General features: G+C 40.3%; 1 protein-coding gene across 3 annotated transcripts in view; it reads right to left on the bottom strand.

The window, feature by feature from the left end:
- The window catches only part of CDIN1 (CDAN1 interacting nuclease 1), a 250638-nt gene that overhangs the window by 121279 nt on the left and 106056 nt on the right, over window positions 1–23303 (bottom strand). For all 3 annotated transcript variants that reach the window (XM_045288062.1, XM_004712685.2, XM_030884991.2), the window contains 3 exons: window positions 9956–10035; window positions 9533–9582; window positions 4750–4817 (listed from right to left, as the gene is read on the bottom strand). In XM_045288062.1, coding sequence (XP_045143997.1) covers window positions 4750–4817; window positions 9533–9582; window positions 9956–10035 — 198 coding nt within the window. The remainder of the gene's footprint in view (window positions 1–4749; window positions 4818–9532; window positions 9583–9955; window positions 10036–23303) is intronic.

Raw genomic sequence — 23303 nt, 5'->3', positions numbered from 1 at the left:
TCTTCCCGGAAGTCCCCACAACGACTTTCTCAAACCTGCCTTCGTGGGTGGCTTGCCTACCTTCTTGACTATCATGCCAAGAAAGCAGGAACTTTATCTGACTTGTGCCTAAAATAGTCCTTAGTAATGTATTTGTAGAATAAATACATAAATGAAAATAATTTTTTAGTTGCAGGAACTGGTCATTTATTTAACTTGTGACTTGTGTTCATACACAATCACTATCTGTAGAAGTACAAAATGTGTATGTTTAATCGACAACTTACTCAAGATGCCGTCCAAGCGGCCAACAATCAGATGAAGAAATGTTCATGTTCATGAGCCATATGTGAAATACAAATTCACACAATGAGAGACCATATCAACATTGACACTCTTAACAAAATTAAAAAACAAAGTCAGAAAATACTAAATGCTGGCAAGGATGTGGAGAGATTGGAAGGCTCATGCATTGCTGGTGGGGTTGCAGAGTTGTACAAGCAGTATGGAAACCAGTATAGCACCTCCTTAAACAGATGCAAATGCCTAATGATCCTGCAATCGCTCTACTTGGGATCTATCCCGAGCAGACTTATGCACACCTATACTTATTGGAGCAATTTCTGTAAGAGCTAACAGAAACCATCAAAAACCCCACCTATGGAGGAATGGATCAAGAACCCCTGGTATTTTCCTACAATGGAATATTATACTTCCGTAGAAGCAATAAGTCTGTCAAACACCTCAGTCATAGGCAAAATTAGAGAACATTATGTTCAGCAAAGTTAGTCAATCTACAAGATAAGTATTTCGTGACATTTCTATAAAGAGAAAAAAAATTGTTTTCACACCATAGGATAAGATTTTAAGGACCACGATGGGGCCAGGGTCAGGAGGGATGGGGAGTGAGAGGGAAGAGACAGAAAAGGAGGGCGCAAGTGTGGGGGAAATAAGAAAGAAAAGAACCACATAAATGGGGGTGGGGAGGTGTTAATTGGATACTGTCATGGGTTTGATGAAATGGGCTGGGCAATTGCATAGAATATGTGTTTCTTTGTCTGTGTTGTAGGCCTCAAAAAACAGGAACAAAGACATGAAAATAGACATATAGATAAAAATATAAACGAGAGAGGGAGGAATCACCAGGGCCGCTGCCTTACCCCTCCCAATTTCTTACCCATCAGCTCGACTATTGCTCTGAGTGGCAATACATGGAGGAAACATAGAACAAAAACAGACTTGAATTCTTCTGTGACATCAAACCAAACATTTCAAAAGTCAGTTGACAACACAATGAACACACATGAGTGCGCTCAAGACGTCAGCCATGGAGCCCTTCTCCTGTTCTTTCCGACTGAGAGGAGCCGGCAGGGCAGTGGTTAGCGTGCTGGGCTGCTCATTCAGAAGTTGTGGTTCTGAATCCACCAGCTGCTCCACAGGGGAAAAGATTTGGTGATCTTCTCCCATTCACGTTACAACCGAAACCAAGTTCACTGCCACTGAGCGCCTTCTCAGAGTGACCCTGTGAGACAGGGTGGGACTGCCGCTGTGTGCTGTGGAGACTGAAGTTGTACGGGGAGTAAAATACCTCATCGTTCGTTCCCGACAAGGAGAAGCTTGGTGGGTTCCACCTGCTGACCTGGCCGTTACCAGCCCAGATGTAACCCACTCTTCTACCAGACTTGTTAAATCACAGCCTAGGAACCCCTTTGTGTCTGTTCCACTTTGCTCACTCTAAGGGTCACGATGAGTCAGAATAGACGCGGTGCCACAGAACAACAATATAGAACCAGATGAGATCTTGTGCCATAGCAACTGCTCAAAATATGGCTATGAATCAAAGAAATTCTAGATGGCATTAAGGGTAGGAAAATGATTTATTTTGATTTTTTTCTTTCTACTGTCAAGAGAGATCAGATAAAATATGTGTTTTATAAAAACACAGATGAAGCACAATGGGTTGAACATTTAGAATGGAATAAAATAAAATTCAGAGGAGTCCATAAATCTTAATTTAAGAAGAGCTAATATATAAACAGTAGGAATACTTTTCAAAGATGTCCAGATTAGAAATCAACAGAAAAGCATTTTCCATCTGCTTATAAAAGAATCGAACAAAAGTCAACAAAAGGCTTTCAATTGCTTACAACACAATTCCAGGTGTATCCATGTGAACAAGAATAAATAAATGGTCTACTTATATACCAATATTTTGCTATAGCTGGATTAAAAATGATATTCTATTTAAATTTGTCTTTAGTTCTAATTAATCATTGTGAAGGAGGATTTCCAAGGTAAAGCTACAACAACCCTGTAACAGTATTTCACACGAGGCATAGGATTTCATGTTTTAATCGCAAGTAAACATGCGTTAATTCAGTATCCCATTAAAACACTCAGTGTACATAGAATAAAGGAACCACTGTAGAGGCAACTTTTCAATAGATGACTGAGAGTGCATGGAGTCGGCTAACCTTCCTATAACGGGTTTATTTTTAAAGAACAGTTAAAATATCATCTTTGGGTACATTGAAATGAAATAAATACTTCTAGATCCTAAAATACACAGGAATCAATGGGGGCTATCACTTTCAATCCACGTCCAACACTTGCATGCCTCGTAAGTGGTAATGACTTCAGGCGCATGGCCTATGTAGGCCATTGTCAGTCAGCTCTCACATGTTCAGGGCCCAGAGTCAAGCGAGTAAAGAACTAGAACCAAGTTTAAAAACCAAAGCAACCGTCATAAAGTCAACATTGACTCCTAACAACCCCAAGAGTGGAAGAGTAGAACTTGCTTCTACTGGAGTTTCATGGCTGATTTTCTTGGAAAGCTGAGTGGCAGGTCTGTCTTCAAAGCTGCTCCTGAGTGGACTTGGACCATCAATCTTTTGGTTAGCAGTTAAGAGCACGAAACCATCTGCACTACTTAATCCTTCTGCTCTTTCTCCCAGCTGGGGTCTACGAGTTCGCAGGGAGCAAGCAGAGAAGACAGACTGAGGCTAAGCAAAGAGATTAGAGGGCTTAATTGTCCATCAGTAGATGGTGCTGAGGGAGGAACATTGGGCAGCTTTGAAAATCTGAGTGTAGCTGTTGGTTTTAAACTAAAAAGGAGGGTGGCCTGGTCATAATGGTCACTGTTTGAGTGAGTGCACAAGGTGATCAGGTATTTCACACAACAATTAGGATCAGGTTTTTAAAATGCAATTTCTTTCTAATATACAGTCTTTCCACAGGCTGCACATTACAGTTGTCTTTATATGAAAAAAAAAACTTGCAGCTTTTACATATGGAAATTTAAATCAGTATGATCATTTCCCTAATTTATCAACTTTTTCTTTCGTTCTTTCTTTTTTTTTTACTCAACTTTCTTTAACTCTGGTTAGAGAATAATATTTGTGATACCTCCCAGCTTCAACAATCTAATAATACATTTAACTCTATTCGCTAGGTCAATAATAAAAACATTAAATGCTAAGATTCAGACCAGACTCTCTCTGACTGTATTCAACTTCCTTCCCCAGCTTAAGGCTGCTAGTTTCTCTGTATCTGCTTTCCCTCCGCAATCCTTTGTCCATTTGGGTAAAAAAAAATATATGATTCAATGTTCTTTGAATTTTTTGTCCTAAAGAATATATTATGTATTATGCAGACGCTTACATATTGACGTAACCTGAGTAGACATACATAACAGCCATTGGACAGCTAGGTACCCATTCCTCCCTTATTGACAAGGTAGAGGTCCACAGACCAAGTCAGTATGAGAAAACCAGCCTTGTGTGAAAATGGAGGATGGCCACATCAGATCACAGAATGGAGCATGGCTACCTTCTATAACTGCCAAATTTCGTCAGGACATACATGTTAAACCACTGGGAACTATGGCACAGCCAGGGTGACATGTCACCTTCACTGTTGCAGCCAGAGTTACTGTTGCCTCCCCACTCCCTGTTCATTACTGCCAGATGGCTGATGTCATGAATGAGCAAAATCACTGGAATTTTAATCTGTAATGGTGAACTGTCCATCAGCGAAGAGTAGGTGTCTATCAAAGTCATTTTAAACACACAAGAATGCAATGATCTGTACAGAACCTTTAAAAATTACATTTAAAATGCGAAGAGGGTTGTACAGTGCTTAATGATTTCCATGATTAGTTATTAAATGTATGCTTTTATGCCTTAATTTAAAATGCTAAGGATACATTGAAAGAAATAACAATCTGTAGCAAATTTTATACTGACACATAAGTGTATGCATATATATGGATGAAAAACAATCATCCTAAGTCCGTATCAACAATTAATGCTTTGCAAAAAGTAATAAAAGCTTAATATTTTTCTTCCAAGTAAGTGTACTCCCCCATTCAATACAGAAGTCAAAAATATGTTACATAAATTTTTCTAACCTTTCTTTTTAATATATAAAGCATTTTATAGATAATATTTCTTAAGTTTCTTTCATAAGGCCTAGATTATGGTTCATATCTCATGACACCAAAAGTAATACTGCAACAGATATTAGAGCATTTTTTCAGCCACTTATTCTATAAAATATTAATTGCAAGCCTGTGCACGTGCTGTATATCTTGGGGATTAGGTAACTGAGTTCCTGCTCAGTTCTAAATCAATAAAAGATAACATGCACGGCATCAATCATCGTTCACTCCTCCTCAGAACATAATAACTGCAAGTGGAAGGAGTTGAAAACAAACATGCTTAAGCACTCATGGAGATATTTGGAGCTAGAGAAGAGGTGAACAATACTTACCTAAGAAGGACAGGTTTCTCTCCAGAAGTAAGTCTCGAAGCAGGACTTCATGCTCATGACCAATGGCGCTGAGAAGTTTGAGTTAAGGTAGGCAATGCAGAGACTGACCATTAAGGTACGCTTCACGATGAAATGGCTCATTGAGGCTAACCATTTCCACTTTCAGCCTACATCTCTGAAGAGTGCGATTTTTGGCACATTTCTCATTTAGATGATTCAATGAACTTTTCCCATCATGTTTTCACGGTAAACGAGCATTTGTAAATGAAAGAGGACTTGCACTGCCTTTGAAAAGTGAGAAGTCATTTTAAACCTCTGGTAGGCCATCCTAAAAAGCCCTCAATGCAACAAAACTATTGCCTGTCAGCTGGAACTCAGGGTGAGCCCCTACTTGCCAGAGTAGAATTGTCTTCCGTGTGGTTTTCAATAGCCACAACCGGGGAAAGGGTTAGGACTTTCTACCAGGTGCATCTGGAGTAGCGTCCAGCCTTTTGGGGGGTCAGTCATGCCTGGTCCATGTCTGCACTACCCCCAAACCAAAAAACCCAAACCCATTGTCACGGAATCAGTTTCCACACAGGGACCCCAGAGAGGGCGTCCAACACTATGACTACTTCATGGGAGCAGACAGCCTCAGCTTCCTCCTGTGCAGCAGCTGGTGAGCTTGAACCTCCAATCTTGTGATTAGTAGCCTAATACCTAACACACGGGGTCACCAAGGCTCTTTGTGCACCGCCCAGGGGCACCTATTTAACTCAGTGCACATTTGTTAACTTATTAATTTCATAGATGAAAAAACTGAAGCATGGAGAGGAAGGATTAAGGAACCAATACAAGTTCCATACAGCTAATCTGTGGCTGAGCAGAGGCTAAAAACAGATTCCTGCAAAGCCTGTGGTTAGGGCTACTATACAGCTGCTCTAAAGTACAAAATTGTATACTAATAATGAATAACAGTGGCTATTTATTAAATGTCAAGTACTAAGATGCTTTTGTGCTTATTAAGGTATCACCTTACTTAATTCACTCAGCTACCAACGTGTAGGTACCATAAATAGTCCCATTTTATACTTATGGTAAGTAGGATTCCAGGAGGCTGAAGAACTTGTTCAAGGTCCTCTGGCTAGTCCATGATAGAATGAAGCACAAGAGTTTGATTTCTGGTTTATTTTCCAAAGGGAAGGAGCCCTGGGGGCATAGTGGCTACGCATTGGGCTGTGATCCTTAAAGTCCACAGTTTGAAACTATCAGCTGCTCCGTCTTTCTACTGGAGTTGAAAACTAACAGCAGCAGTTCTACCCTGTCCTACAAGGTCTCTGAGATGGCTCGACGGGACAGCTTTGCTTGTTTGTTCCCTCCCGGGGGGCGGGGGGGAGGCGCGAGCCGGGGATATCTGAAAAGGAGTGTTTTCCTATTCCCGTACTTTAACTCCATCCAGAATATTTGGTAACAACGACTTGACTACTTTGCTTTCATTCACCATTGCACAGATAATGTGAGAACCTGGTCACTTTCACTCTTTGGCTGACTGAAAACTCTCATTCTGACGATTCACTTCAAAAAAAGGATATGCTTTATTAAAAATTCCTAGAGAATTATTCTGCACTTCATCAACACTTACAGGTCAATGTCTTTTAAATCTTATCATTCAAGGAATGTGGCCGCTCACAGCCCCTGCCCAAAGAACCCAGGATTCTCAATGTCATGGTTACTACCTTTTTTACTCCTGTCCCTCACCCCCCGGCCCCCCATCATACTCAATGCCCAGGGCTGCTCATATTTAATTTGTAGTGGAGGGAAAATAATAGAATCAAATTTTTAAATCACAAATTTCACCATTAGAGACATTTGATGAATAACGCTCCATGGTCTCTCATTACCAGGGGCATCCCACATTTTAGAACTAAATTATTTACTTCTATTCCACAGAAATGTGCTCTCACTTTTATTGTTGTAAATTATTTACATCTCAAATGTTGAATCATGAAACTGAGGTTACCGATGGCACAGACATGAAACCGCAGCACTGGAAGCTTCCTGCATCATGACTGCTTCTTTCACGGGTTCCCTGGTCAGGCCTTTGTCCAGGAGCCGGGCCCTAGACGCACACTTAGAAAAGTGGAGGTGGTGGGTTTTTCACACCCTCTGTGTCAGCGCCTGAGCTCTGTGGTAAGAGTGGTGGGGATGGGCATGGCGTTGTAGGAAAAAAAGTACTAATCTCTCAAAGGAAAAGCAAGTGTTAATAACAGCTCATGTACTAGTCGCTACTCTGCTTTTCAGTGTCAATCTAAACTTTATTTCTTTGATACAGAGAGCCACATGTAACATTTTCATGATCAAATAAAAACATTTTTTGCACAATTCCTATTTAATAAGTGTGTGCTTTCTCTCTTCCCAAATGAAGCCGCTGACAGAGGATATGCAATGTGAATATCACCAACGTATCAAAACAACATACAAACATCTCCCTTCATGTGGGAAGTGGATTCTGTTGGCTTGGTTAAAATAAAGATCATCTCTAAGAGTCCCATGACTGGTTGTGGCCTGGTGAACAGTGTTGTCAACATCTAAGTCAGTGCATTTGCACCATGCAAAATGGTTTCTACCTCAAGACAAAGAAAATCTGCTTATCTATAAGCTTCCTGGGTGGTTTGATTTTGCATGGCAAAAACAAGCACCAATCTGAAATTTCAGAAAAGAAACACTTCTTGATTATGCTCTTTGCGTGCTATAGGCACATATAAGCTGCAAGGTCTAGGAAATTAACCTTACAAAAACAAGAATTTTACTGGCAATGAGCATCATGGAGCCACAGAAATGGTCATCTAGTCAGTGCATGCAATTCGAAAACACATATCATTATCTTTATCAACTGAAATCATTGTACCACATTAAAATCTACTGGCAAGAGTGCAGCCAAAAAAGAAAAAAAGGAAAAGAGAAAGATGGCAAAAACGTTAAGGAAAATACTTCATACAGAATTTATAATGTGCTATAAGCAGAAACACTTAGACTTTGTCTATACTGATACCTATTATTGATGTATGGCAGTGACCGTGGGGCAAAACTTGTAAATAACCTCACAAGCCATTTTCTTCGCCAGCAATGCAGCAATCTAGTTTCCCGTAAGCATCTCAACTCTTACTGAAAAATAGCCTCCTGGCATTTACAAAGCAGTTGACTTCATACTTTAGTCCTTGCATACATAATCAGATAGTTATATTTAAAATCAATACGCAATCCTTCAAAAGACATTATGCTTTTAAAGCTTTAGCTTAAAGTTGATTTTTAACTATTTTATGTGCTTTAACATTAGCAGGCAGTTCAGCCCCAGAAACTCTGAGATGGTGTCATTTGTTCAGGAAATATGCTCAACACGATCACTGTAGGCACATGGGGTTGGAATTCCCACAATTTTTAACAAGATCTTTAACTTTATACAGAAAACAGGAGTATAGTTTCACTTTGGTCTGATAGAAAGCTGGCCTCCGGACAATGCTGTGTTTTCATTCCTTGAAGCTAGATTAGGGGTACAGCTTTGGAGAATAAATACACGGGGGAGGAGGGTTTCATAAAGTTTGTGGAAAATAGAACGAAAAGATCCTGGAATTTCCCCATGAACTTTTGGAAGCTCCATTGTGCTATACTTAGGTACCAAGTATTCTTGTAAGAGGGCTCAAATATAAGTCTATACTTCATGGTTTACTTTCATTTATGGAGGAGAAAATGAGAAATCTTCCTTACAAGAAAATTAACTGACTCAAAGCCTTTGTTAGGCAGATGGGATATAAACACACACACACACACACACACACACACAGAGTGCTCACAGACCTGATTAGCAAGGGCTCCCACTGAGTCACAACTGGTCACCGTGTGCCATCCTAACCACCAGCAAAACATGCCACAAGAAGAACACGTTTACATTATTAAGATGTTTGATAATTGTGGGCTGATAGAGATACAATCTTCATAAATATTTAAAACTACTAATTATTTAAGTAACTTTTTTGTCAAGGATTATCAAGATACTGCTACTATAACACTATTAAACATTGGCTATTAATGTCTTGCTTGGTAAGAAGTTAGCCGTCTTTCAAACCCTGCTTTAAGAGGTACGCATTAACTCTTTAAATGAGGAAGAATAATTTATAGTAGATGTAAACATGCCCATAATAAAGAATGACTGGCCATCTGATTTCACATTAAATTCCGTCCAGGGGGAAAAATTTGTAAGGTTTCTCTAAAAAAATGTTTACTAGGAATCCTAATGACGGCTCCGCTTTTAATCAGCATTTAAACGATAAGAATCTACTGTCCTTTAAGATGCGGTGGTCTTTAGCAGCATTTTAATCCCATCACCGCCTTTAACGCTAGGCTCAACACTTATTCTAGTACATGGAAAGGAATTGGGCTCATTTCAAATGGAACGTTATTATTACATTTTAAGAAATGTGCATGAGGATGGTAAAATACAACCCAAGACAGTGTATTTCCTGCCTAATGACTCTCTACCTTTAAACTCCTTGGAAACCACATGCTTTGAAATAAGCAGGCACATGTTCAACTGCTGAACTGACATCTTCCCGTGGCCCATCCAATGTTTCCTCAGCTGTAGAATCGAATGGTCTGCCGTGACCCTCCCATTGACGGAATGTAAAACAGAAGAGTATGAAATGGGTTTTGTGAAGCAGAACGTCATGTCAGGTTAAAGCTAGACACATCTCCTCCACCGAGTCTCAGCTCGTCAATCGTGCACCTAAAAGTTTATGGGCAAGGATACTGTTTGATGCAGTCCACCAGTGGTCCATAGCAACAGTCGTTCACAATGCACTGCAGACAAACAAGAGAAGAGGTCTGGGGTGGGTGGAGCGACTTTAAAAAACGAACACAGTTAAGCAGTATCCTAAAAGCAGTGACTACCTTTCTTCCTCCCCAAAAAAGAAGAAGGGGGGGGGGCAAAAAAGCTATCAAAGGCTGCGTAGACGAAATCACAGAAAATAAAAATTGCGTGCTTTTTATTCACTATAAAAGCAAGCGATTACAAAGTGAAATGCTCTTCTCACAAATATTGCATTGCCATTTACGGTGCACCCTGACCTCAGTGATAGTTTATGATGACAGTAATTAAATGAGGTTTAAAATCCTTTACTCTGCTAGGCAGATAACAGCATTGCCACTGAAAATAGACAGCTGTGATTCATACCTGATAGACCTGATTGGCTAGAACTCCATCTGGAATCTGAGAAGGGTCCCGCAGCATACTATTTATAACAGACTTGCAGGCTGTGGAAGCGGAGAGATGAACTATTAGCAGACAGTCAACAGACTTTTCATGGCAACATGAGAAGTGACATATACCTAGACATACACAGACCATGAAAATGAAAACATTCCTGATACCAATCATTTGTTCCTTTTTTTTTTTTTCTTTAAGGGACGCTTTTAATTAGACCGTTTTGCCAAGTTTATAAGCCACCTTGCCAGATTTGATGATGACCTAATTTTTCCAAGGTAAATTAACAAGTGCAGACCGAAAGCATATGTTTCTTTGCAGATAAATTAGCTTCGGCAAAGCCCCACTTGGTATAACACAACAAAAACCATCAGAAAAGAAAATATTTACCTTTTGCAGGTAGGTATTTAAGAACCAAGCATATGTACATGGAGAGCTCTGTGAAGGCAGGTCAGATTCACACTTCAGTGATGTCAATGGATATGGCTTCCAACTAAGAGAGGACTGCTTGATTCTAGGCTTCTCCAAAAATCATTCCCATTTTTGCTGTAAAATGTTATGTCCATTTTACAGGGGAGGAAAGTTAATATATAAAAACGGAGGTCTGTGGGATGAGGGTGGGGAGGAGGGGTTAAAAAAACGGAGGGACTCTTAAATAAGAAAATAAATATGTGTTTTTCTCCCAAAATATGCCCAATAATATTTATTTGCAAAGAACATAGACCGTGGCTCAGGAAACTATTGTAGAAGTGGGGTACCTAAAGGAGGTAGCTAATGAGGAAAGGGCCAGCAGATCATCCCTTTGAAAACCCAGATGGGACAGCTTGGCCTCGTTGTGGCCTCGGAGACAGGGGGCAACCAAGGAGGCCAGAACTCCTCTCAACGCAGGAGAGGAAGGCAAGTCACTGAATCCTCTAGAGAAAGCAAGCCCTGAAGCTAAGTCAACTACTGCCTAGGAAAAAAATCCTTTCAACCGGTCCAAATAGTCCCATACATTTAGCAATGTGCATTTAGGTTTGGTCTAAAAGTACAAATGGAAATGCATATGGGATAACGATGTGATCAATGTCATGAACACAGAACACAAATCTACATCGTGCAGGTTTTGAGGTAATGTTTGCCCTTTTCTATGTAGATTATTATGTTCTTTATCCAGTTCAGGATCATCTAAAACTGATGCATATGATCAATGTAGTCAATACTTTAGAAAGGTCAAGGGAAATTATACCTGTTATCAGAAAGGAGCAAATCAAACCAAACCAACAAACCAATGCCAATGAGTCCACTCTGACTTAAAAAAAGTTTTCATAGCAATAGTACTAAATAGATGATAATCTGCTAGGTCAGCTTACTCAGGTTGGTTTTGTTTATTTGTTTGTTTGTTTTTTTGAGGGGTGGCTATATTCTAAGACCCAGCCAGGAGGAAGAGCCCCAACACTCTCTCATGGACTTGGTTCTCTTCTCTGAGGGTGCAGTCTCTGGCTAATCACTCAGTCAGCAGATGGCAGATGACACATTCTTTCCTGCTACCAGCAATGCCTTCAGTGTCTCCATGAAACAACAGTGCTACCGTCAACGCCCGGACAGGCCACTGCTTAGGTGTCTCGGTTATATGTGAGGAAACAATTGTTAACGTATAAACGGCAGACCGCATGGTCAAAATGCTATCCTGAGAGAAAAGTACTGACTTCAGACCAAATGACACAGAAACTCACAGCTTAAATCATAAGACAAAGGCTCTCTTTCAAAGAAGAGGAACGATACTGAGAGAGGAGAAACGTCGGTCAATTATCCTCTGAGGGCAGAAAGGGACCTATTACAGAAAAATGAAACTGGTGACATCATCGTTTCCCTTATACATTTGAGAATAGTTGGCTTATCAGAATTAGGGATCAGAGCCAATAAAACTTTTGAAAGTCATTTGAAAATACTCAACAGAATACCATTCAAATCAAAGGATGTTTGTGAGAGGAAGTCGGTTGCTTTAAATCAGCTAGTAAAAACCATATATGGTGCGCACATTCATTTACAACTCAACAAAATTTATTTTCTTGTTTCACAACCTGCCTGTGTTTGGGGAGAGAGAGAAAGAGCTAGCGATGGCAACATGTGTACACATATGCTTGATACAATTGACATATGGATTGCTATAAGAGCTGAAAGAGCCCCCATTAAAATGATCTTTGAAAAAGAGAAAAGAGCTAATGACTAAAAAATCAAGGCCTCCGTGGCAGACCCAGGATGCACCTGCCCCCCAGACAAGACTCTTACTCCCTCAGACTGGAAGAGTGTGTCTGTGTCTCAGATCAAAGTCGAGACTGGACAATCTTGAGGTTCCGGGGGTAAGCATTTCGTGGAAACATGTGACTTGCATGGAAGCAACACTCACTTGGCAGTCATGTCCTGCTCCAGCAACTCCAAACACCAACCTCTAGCAAACCTAGGGGTCAGGGTGCAACTGCTCTAATACGTTTTTTAAACTGTAACTTCTAGCAACTAGCTCTGGTCAATTTTTGACCTGGTTATTGGAACACATCTAGACAAGTGTCTTATTTAACTCAACTTTCACGCCAGGCATTCGTACTGCTGATTTCAGCTTCCCTTGCTGTTCACCTTACCATTACTTCAACAGCTGAGATTTCAAATTTCTACCAAGCAGGGTCTTCCTGTTGCAAGAATGTGTGAATTACTTGGAATGAGATCCGCCAGATGAGCAGAGTATTGGTGAGTGATTAGCCAATTCTAGGGCCCACTAGACAAAAGTCATTATATGATACAATTCTGGACTTTATGTTAATTCCTCTTTCTCTAACTTTTTTTGAGTCTGTTATATTATTCGTTTGCTAACTTACCATTTTCATAAAATGAATTTTCAATCTTGTATTTAACATATATATGTTAAAGCCCTTTTTGTTTCCTCTTAATTCTGCTTAGCAATATCACACTACTTTTGTTGTAGTTACTCACAAATATTGTTTCCATTAAATTTTGAATTTAATTCATAAATCATTACAAACAACTTAATGTCTTGCTTCTAATTTTATTGTATTGTCATCACACATATATGGTGTTTATATTAGTTATTTGGTATTTATTTGACTTCCTTTGTGTTCTTCTGTGTGAACATCCTTTGTAATTTTGTTGTTGTTGTTAAGTGTCCTGAAAGCAGTCATGTTCTTACTTGGGAGAAAAAAGAGTTTCAGGTGTAACTCAAGAGCAAAGCCAAGCTCACTGTCATCGAGTTGATTCCAATTCATGGTGACCCTTTTGGAACATCACTGCTTGTGTGGTGTCTGAGTCTGTAACTCTTCACAGGAGTAGAAAGCCTCGTCTCTCTCCCACTGAACAGCTGGTGCTGACTCTACCAGTTAACGGCTAACCTGTAGGGTAACTACAGGGTCACCAGAGCTCCTCAGGTATAGCCAATCAGTCAAAAATTCTGCTTTATTCAAATCTTCTATATCGCTCAAATTTCTGTTTAAAAATTATTTGTAAAATAATCATATACTTCTCATAAATTCCATCCATGTTTGTTTTCTATATTCAGAGGGACACACAGATAGATAGATGTTAGATAGATAGATAGATAGATAGATAGATAGATAGATAGATAGATAGATACATAGATAGATACATAGATACATAGATATATAACAGAATTGGGTATTTAGTAATTATTGTTTCTACCTTTAAAAAACTTTTGTCCGAAATTCAATGTTATTTGGTATTAATTCTATTGTATCAATTTTCTTGTGGTTAGCATTTGCTTAATATCTCTGGTATTCCATTTCTTTATTAGAATTTTACTGTATCATTGTGTTTCATATATGCTTCATATATGTATAGCATTTAGCTGGGTTTTCTAAAAGCCCATTTTAAAAAATAGTGAATTTAGTCCATTTACATTCATCTTATCTGGTATTTTCAGGCTATTTTATTTCTTTCTCTCTTACCCCCCTTTTTAATGTTCAAGTTGATTATCCTTTTAAAAATCCCCTCTATCTTACTTTATTCACTGCAAGCAACATATTCTACTCTTATATCTCTGTCTCTTCAAAAAAAGTTTTACTCAAAAAAATCTAAGCTTCATGAATAATTTCATCATCTTCATAATTAAATGGAATTACGATAATACATTCACAACAATCGAGCACCCTACCCCTCAGCCTCCAGTTTATTGTGATGCTGTTGGATTGCTAACCAGAGGTTGGCAGTTCAAAGTCACCAATGGCTCTATGGGAGACACACGAGGCTGTCTGCTCTGGTGAAGTTAGCGTGAGCTGGAATCAACTCAATGGCAGTGGGGCTGGTTTATTATTCTTGTTTAACAACCTTATTTTTAAATACAACTTTACAATTAGTTTCAATTTTTAAAAGACCAATGTTATTTATTTTGGGTTGTTAAAAAAAGCACTGGACAGCTAACTGCAAGTTTCTTGGTTCAAACCCACCAGATACTCCATGGGAGCAAGATGAGGTTTTCTGCTCTGGTTAAGATTTACAGCCTTGGAAACTTTATATACGGTCACTATGATTTGGGATCAGTTTGATAGCAGTGGGTCTACTTTTTCAGTTTTCAATTTACTTTTCAGCATTGCTTCTTGACTTCTGCTCTAATTCTGGGCCTAATAGATTTCTTACTAAAAAAATGACTTACTAGATTTTTTAGTTGGGTCACTGAATAGATTGATGCTTTAATGTAATTCTTCTAATCCTTTCTCTAATGTTTTTGTCTAATACCCCACCCAGGACAATTTTATTTATAAATGTGTTTTTTTTTCCGTTTATATAGTTATAGTCTTTCTTTTTACTTATCCAATCATTTTAGATACTTATTTTATCGATGTATTTTAGAGTTTATGTATCAGGTTTTCTAGACCTACTTTACAGTCTCTTCATTTCCGAAGCTCTAGTTCATAGTACAAGATTCCTCCTTCTAGCATTTATTTATTTATTTATTTATTTATTTATTTATTTATTTATTTTAACTTCTCCATGGTAGTTGATTTCCTCACCTGGTTTGTCAATTTTTACTGTGGGTTTATTTTCAGCCAGAATTACGTGGTGCATGTTTGGGAAGTGAGTGAGTACTTTCACATTTACATGAAAGAGTCGTTTCGGGGTTACTTCTCCCACCATCAGTTTGATTGTTAACTTGTTGGCTTGGGCCTCTGGACTAAACAAAGAATGTCATTGTGGACCCAAACTCATAAATGGTACTGACCTACTTTTCCAATTGCTCATTCCTCTTTCACTTTTCCACAATCCAAAGCCATATTCAGCAAGAGGTTGCCTTGCCATTTTCTATGTGCAAATAGAAGTCTTTCAATGTTCTCTTTAGCATTTGGGGGATATGAAGAGCCTCGATTCCAATCCTGGTTGCACATCTGTTTTTCCAGGACAATAACAATTCTAGCGTCAGCCCCACATGGTGACGTAGAAAGGGAGCTATCTCAGTGGACTGCACAATGAGAGTTTCTATCACTCTAGAGCCGCTCTCTCTGTCCACCCGGGGCACCTAAAGACTGGATTTCTTTTGCTTGAGTGTGTCATATATTTACATTTTTGGTTTCCTTTGCTGCTGCAGTGATGGTGGCTCATCAACAAAAGCTTATATGACTATGACGTTCAATTACTTTAAATTTCTTTAGGAAATTCAGTGGACTTTTATTTTTTGCTTTCAAAGATAAATGAAAATATGCATAGATTAAAGGTCCTTCACAGAGGTGGTCAGAAACAATACCAAGAGAATGGCAGATGGGAAGATGGATGGGGGATTGGGGGTGGAACTACCTAGTTCAAATAGAATAAAATTAAAAAAAACAAATTCACTGTTAGTGAATTGATTCCAACTCATGGAGACCCTATGGAGACTGCTCTCCTACACACTGTTTGCTTGGGCAAGAGCGAGAGGAAAAGGCCATTGGTTTGTAGAAAATAAATTGTTGCTCTATGTCCACACATGGCTGCTGTCAAATCACAAACAAAAGCACTGTGTGAATGCTTAAGCCTGGATAACGAGATATTGGTGTCTATGGGTTTAAGTATAAATCCCGATGGATTCTCCAATATAAACCACACACACTTAGCTTCAGACAACCATTTGTTAGCATACAAATGATTGTGAAATTTGGACCGGGCCCGTTGGAGGCTGCTAGCATCAACTGGGGCAGATCATCTGAACACACCAGGGTTTACTTTCATGATGACTCATTCCCATGGCCTGCAAGTGGTGTTTTCTGGGAACTCAGAGGACCTGTGGGTGAGGGCCCTTGTTTATTTTAGTATTATTATTTTTTTATAAATCATTTTATTGGGGGCTCATACAACTCTTACCGCAATCCATCCATCCATCCATCCATCCATCCATCCATCCATCCATCCATCCATCGTGTCAAGTGCCTTTGTACATATGTTGCCATCGTCATATTCAAAGCATTTTTTTTTCTACTTGAGCCCTTGGTATCAGCTCATGCAGGTCTTCTAACATCTTTTTGAGCTTCCCTTGAAATTGTGGTTGAATTCCAAGAGCAAGCATCCCAAGAGAAGCAAGCAGAAGCATATGAGCTTTTCTGATTTAGGCATGGAATTCAGAAAAGAAGACCATGATTATTTACATCTTTCTGAAATTAGAAAGAAATATGCCTTCTAAAGTAAATGTGTACCTAGAGAGCTGTGTAGTCAAAGCTTTCAAATGGAGAGGCAGCACAACAGTGGTCACATTAGTTAATAATTGCAATTAATTAGTGATGGTCAGCTTAAATTCCCTCATCTATAAATGATCATAATATCCAAGCCTTCCTTACAGGGCTACTGTGAAGATGAAGTAAAGATAACAAACACAAGCACTTAGCATGCTGTTTGAGATCTGGACTCTGTTGAGATAGCATTGCTTTTGGTAGCATTAGATTGCAAATGGGCTGCCTCCCAACATTGCACTATCAGAAGACGACTTTCCATTGTGGAGAGGATACCATACGGAAAGACTTCAAGAGCTGTGTATGAAGTCAGAGAAATGCTTTTATCACATATATGTTGCCACCGTCCATTCCTACCCCCTACTGGCTTGCACACTTACTCTCACTGCCATCGAGTTGATTTTGACTTATAGTAACCCTGGAGGGCACAGCAGAAATGTCCCTTTGGGTTTCCAAGGCTGACATACACATGAGTAATGTCGGTGGGTTCTGGGTTGGGTGGTGTAGAAGAGGGTGCAGGGTGGAGATGCGCCTGGCCTCTACCATGTAGCAATCGGCTTTGAGCTAGTAGAGTTGGATTCTCCTTCTCCTTTGCCATTTTATCAGTTTTATTATTACTCTGTTGTTAGGTGGTGAGAGAGTTTGTATTTTGTATCGTCTCTAACCACAGAATAACACTTTGGTTCTCTCTCCTAGCTAAGGAAAAAAACCCAATGATTCCAAGAGTTAGCAATCAAGTAAAGGTGAAATTTCCTAAGAAGCACTAACATCACACTCATTTTTATAACTCTTCCTTTCCTTAATGTTAGACAAGATAAATAGCCAGCATCTCGTGCAAAACAAACAAACAGGCAAATCGTTAGGTGAAACAGCTGGGCTCTTGAGTGCTCCGGAAGTCCTGCCCACCGCCAAAGAGTGCCTTCTGATTAAGTTGTACCTGAACGAAAACAAAGACAAGATCTAGCTGGCATCTCTAATTCAAGACCAGAGGTCAGTTTCAACATGGTAGTTCAACCAGCAAGGGCCTGCATGTGTATTGCATGGCAGCAGGAAAGATAGAAGGGGAACGTGACTTTGGACTTCAAGGTCATAAAGGTCCCAACATACAGCTCCACTGGGACTAGCCTGCCAGTGTCTGTCCCAGGACACTGGTGATGCTGGCAGGGTCCTCCCTGTCCTTGTCGTTAGACCTACTGCTCAAGAATTTCAGGCCGCTGTCTAGCACACCTACTGCACAAATGTCATCTCTGAGATGGCAGTCTGAAGAACAAACTCATTCTAGCATTAGAGACCCCACAAGGGCGAACTAAGGTCTGCTCACTAACTGGCACGTGGTCATATAAAGAAATAACTCAAAGGAGAGTATTACTATGTGAGCACCAGGAGAGGATGAACATTCACACTAACCAGAACTCTCAGTTGCAGGTAATTCTTCAGCCATTAACTACCACCAACCTTTATCCCACAAGTATTTATTCAGCACCTGCTTAAATCTAGAATGGGTTTTTCACGTACTTTCCTTGTCCAAAATGCCAAAGCTCAGTTTAATTCTCATCTCTTCCACACAAAAATTCCCTGATTTTCCCAACCCACTTGCTCCGGCCTTGCTCTGAACTCCCTTATCTCACAATCATCAGGCACTTGACTGACTAGATAGTACTTTGGCATTAATTCACCACACCGACATACAAACACACGTGCAGATACAAGGAGAATCTGATGGAAAAGTAAATGATCAGCAGAGTGTAGGAAAAAGCTGTGATAGCTATCTGGGCACTTCTGCATAGCAGAAGAATTGGGCTTACTCTGAAGTCACCTCAAGATGGTCGGAAATAAGCCTTACAAGTTTATTACTGGCTCTTAAGGTTGCAGCTCCCAAGGTGAGCTTTAGGTGGCCCTATGGAAATGCTGTGAGTTGGAATTGACTTCACGGCATACGCAACACATTTGATTCGCGTCGATTTGAGCTTGCTCATTATGGAGACAGTAGGCTTTTTCTGTTGTCAACAAGTTCGAACTAAGTGTATCCGAACTAAGTCTACCGGACAGAAAAGTGCCTTGCTGAAAAACATCTAATGTGGTATTTCTTAAAGAGGAGTGCTTAATGCTGGCATAAGCATGTGAAGTGGCCTTACTAGCACACATGACAATTGTCAGCTTTAACATGTGTACTAAAATACATCCATACATAGATACATAAGAACCTGAGTGGTGTGGTGGTTAAAATGCCCAACCACTAGTCAAAAGGGGAGCAGCTTGAAACCACCGGTGGCTTCCTGAAAGATGTGGTGATCTGTTTTCTAAGGATGGCCAGCCTTGAAAACCTTGGGCAGTTCTACGCTGCCATTACAGAGTAGCTCCTGGTCAGAATGGGCTGAGTGGCAATGGGCTGGGTTTAAGTTGGGGATCCTTTTGATAAGGCTTTTCAATTTAAGACAAGAGATTCTAGTTGATTGCTTAAGGTGGAATTGTAGATTTCCTTTTAAATTTATAATAAATTATCCACCCCCCACAACTAGTAGGCAAGAACAGGATATTCATTGTTGTTATATGTGATGGTATATGGCTATGTCAACATTGTAAAGATCAGATCCAAATTTCTCTTGTTTCAAAAACAAACAATTAATTGCGGTTCTAAAGTTTCAGAAATACCAGTGTAGTGTTTGCGTCAGTCAGTTCTGTTTACAGACACATGGGGCTGCCTGGCTTCTCTATGACAAGTCAACACACTTTTAGGAGGGAAGGACGGTGTAAGTTTACTCAGGGGACCTGCGACAGGCATCATTCTAAGCACTCCTCAACGATCTCCCAGCGTTTGCCTCTGAGAGAGCCGGCCACAGCTTACAAAGGAAGAAACTGAGACATGGTGACATCACATCATTTTTCAAAGCCCCATTCATATTTCGTGGATTCCAATTTAACTTGGCTACTTGGTCTCTTCATAATAGGGGAGGTTTTTTCCTCTTTCCCTAAGCAGGATTCTCAAAGGTAATCTTAAGTGTTCTATATGAAAATATCATGCTTGTGAGAGTTGAACTCAAGTTTTTCATCAGTAGTCTTTCTCCCTCTGATCTGAGATTTTCCACAATTCAGAAATCAGCCATTTGAAATTTCAAGATACGTAGTTTTCCGGATACAGCAAATACCAGGGGACATCAGGTAAAAACACGGATTAAGACAAAAACACCGGGCAATGAATGTACAAATGTGCTTTACATAATTGATGTATGCATGGATTGTGATAGGAGTTGTATGAGCCCCTAATAAAATGATTAAAAGAATAAATAAATAAATAAATGCTCTGAATACTTAAGCAAAAAAAAAAAAAATTAAAATAAAACAAAAACACCAAATGCGAAGCTGTTGTTTCTTGACAGCCCTTCTCTCCAGGTCCATCTCTCTAACCCTTCCCTGCAGAGTTCGGGGCTCTTCTATTTTATACCACATCTAAGCGACAGTATGGCATTCTGGAAGGACTCACCTCGTGTTCCTTTGATACGTCCTTTGCATTTTTAGCACAAAAAGGAGTCTAAAGAGGCAAGCAGGCACTGTGGTATGGCTGGGGGGAAGGGTTTCCAACAAAAGCCTCATCTTGCCCTCCTCCAGGAACGAGCAGTGGCTTTGTTGTGATGGGGGCAGAAAGGCTCTGACACGGCTCTCCTGCTCTCCACCCCTCCCCAAAGTAGTTTTCCATTTGCTTAAAACTTCTTACTTCTCCATAGTAGGCCTCACTGTTTTCCATTGTCCTTCAAAAAAAAAAAACCTAACAAGATGACCCCTTGGGAATTGAGGTAGTTGGTTTATTGTGCCAACCTGGCTGATAAACACATGTGGGGTTAATTGAAGGGCAGAGGGATAAATGGCTCAGTGAGCCTCACCTTTCTAGTTCTCAGGTCTCTTGCTCTCTGATGGTCAGACCAGGGTGCAGCTGCCTTAGCAAGTTCCCTGCTTCAGCTGGCAAGGCTCACTTTCTACAAGACAATCAAAGGACCTACCCTGATGCAGCCCTGGGTGCTGGAGCACCCATGTGGAGACCCCTGCCAGTGCTGCGATGCTTACACATTCACTGATTTGACTTTCCTCCTGCAGCCGGCGTCATAGTGTGTGTTTTGTGAGATGGAGGAGGACTTTGTGGATTGGTGTTGGACATATGGGATAATGGGATATTGCACTTGTGAGCTTGGGCAGCACTGGGTTGGGATGTTTTCTTGATGTGCACTTAACCTTTATATAAAGCTCTCTCTTATACATGAGTTCCTGTGGGTTTGTTTCTCTAATGTACTCAGACTAATACAGGAATCCCAAGAAACAGTTGCTATACCTTCTGAGCAGTCCTCTCTGCCTTGAACTAAACCAGCCCAGTAGATCCGTCTCAGAAGTCACTATTTTGATTGGGCTTTTTTTTTCTTTTCTTTTCTGTTTTTGAAACACCCTAATGAGAATATGATAAATACATTACTGAGAAAACTTTTCTGCAGCCACCCACTGCTCCAAAGACATATTAAAAGACATTTTTATGTAGAATAAACCCATGCCTGAGAAGAAATCTATGCCTGTCTGAACGGCAGTCCTTGTAGCAATACTATTGGATTCCACGTGGTCCGTGGTCGCATAATGGAGGAGGTCTGGTGGGTTAGTGATTTACTTCCTGGCTCTAACTGCAAGGTCAGCAGTTTGACTCTACCTGTGGTTCCAAGGGAGAATGTTGAGGCTGTCTGCTCCCATGGAGATTTACAGCCTCAGAAGCCCACAGGAGCAGCTCTAAGCTGTCGTATGGGGTTGGCAGAAGTTGAAATGGACGCAGGGGCAGTGTTTATGGTTTTGGATGGTTGGCCACATAATAAACCTGTGCCCTTTTGTCTAAACTCACTGGAGCCTCGCATGTTAAAGGACACTGGAAACTGAGTCACAGGTAACTAGAAGACTCAAGATCAGGGGAGAGTTCATTGCACCGATGACCTACTGAGGCGTGCTGGCTGGGGTAGCTAGAAAATCTGACAAGACCAACTGTGTCTGACATCCTATACAATGAAAAAGAAAATGGGTGACCCTACAGGTGACATTGCAGTGGCTGTGTTTATTAACGGGGCGGTATTCTTCCATGAGACGGGCAAGTCTATGCTTTGATGCAATTTGATGGCTTCAAGCAACCTCTCTAACAATTCCCTGTGGTAGCTTGCTCATTTATATCTGCTGTGCTTCCAATTGCTGGCAAGGACCCATACCAAATCATGGTGTCTGCCTCAGTGCACAATTGGAAAGCACTATTAATGCTAAGCCATTAAAACTGTTGCCCAGGACTGAAAGGATTCCTGGAAAGAGGGAGAGAGCATGCAGGAACTTTGGGGGCAGATCCCTCAATATGATGGGGAAAGCGCAACTATCTTTTATATATATATAAAATAAAAAGATATATATAATCTTAAATTTTGGGTTTGCAGGGCAGCAAAGACCAAATTTCAAGGTAAGTTAAACAGGCTGAAAATCCACATACTTTCCAGAACCTGGAAAGGAAACATTTTCTGGGAACGAAGTCCACGTGACTAATCACAGCCAGGGGCAGCGCTTCTATTCAGAAATAACTTTCACCTAATTCTCCTGAGAAAAATCCCAACAATTCCAAGAACACACAGCTATTCAATTTCTGCCCATTATCCAGCACAGAGGTCTTTCTTGCATTTTATTAGTGATTTATATATTTGAAATGTCACCATTCTCTGTCCTGTGCGATGAAGGCAGAGGGCAAGTCAGTTTTAAGAAGGGGAGACCAGTACTATAAAATCATCTTCCCAGATTAGAATAATTTTGCAGAGGCTTCAAAAATCCTCTTGGGTTTTCAAGAAAGCCTCTATTTTGGCCCCTCAAGCGAATGAGCTATTCATTTAAACGAACAAGTTAGTAGCCAGATCTAAAAATAGCTGTACAATTAACAGTGTACTATATAATTAAAATCCGTATATCATTAAATTATGCAGACGTTAACTTCACTATGAATTCTTTATGTAATGAGACAGTTAAAAGATACATTTCTTCAGTTGTAATTAATCTTTCAGCAAGTCCGCCGAGCACAATGGCAGCACACTACTGTGTCAAAGTGAGAGATGGGGTTTACAAAGAGTCGGGCTGGAAGCTCTCGGAGCTTCTGGAAACAAAGTGTGTTAAGGGAGAAGTGCAATTAGTCTCCGAAGGAAAGTGTCCCCCAACACTCGTTCTGCATGCATCACCTTTGGACGCCCCAAACGACAGCTCAGTGCCGGAAGCTGTTCCACAGAAAGCAGCCCATAGACATTTTTGCACCCTCGGCCATCCTCTGCGGTGGCTATGGTCAACAGAAGCAGTGAAAAGTGAGGGGCGAGAAGCTGAATCCCTTTTTAAGAACTGGAGACATGGCTTCTGCAGCGTCGCAATTAAGTGTAAATTAAAAGGACCACTTAATTAGGTTTTTTGCTGACTTCAGCAGATAGAACATTTTAATAGTCGCTAGTAAAAATGAATATGTACCAAAAACATCTATAAATTCAGCACCACTCTGCTGGGGATAATGAAGAACATCCAGCTTAGATTACCATGCACAGCTGCAGCATGCCTGAGCTGGGGTCTTCCCGTGACCCCCTGAACCT

The sequence above is a fragment of the Echinops telfairi genome, unplaced genomic scaffold (assembly GCF_000313985.2).
Source record: "Echinops telfairi isolate 266 unplaced genomic scaffold, ASM31398v2 ScPeMD7_18;HRSCAF=68, whole genome shotgun sequence".
NCBI classification, from domain to species: Eukaryota; Metazoa; Chordata; class Mammalia; order Afrosoricida; family Tenrecidae; genus Echinops; species Echinops telfairi.
Note: the sequence above shows the minus strand (reverse complement) of the source record. Positions and strands in the feature narration are given on the sequence as shown.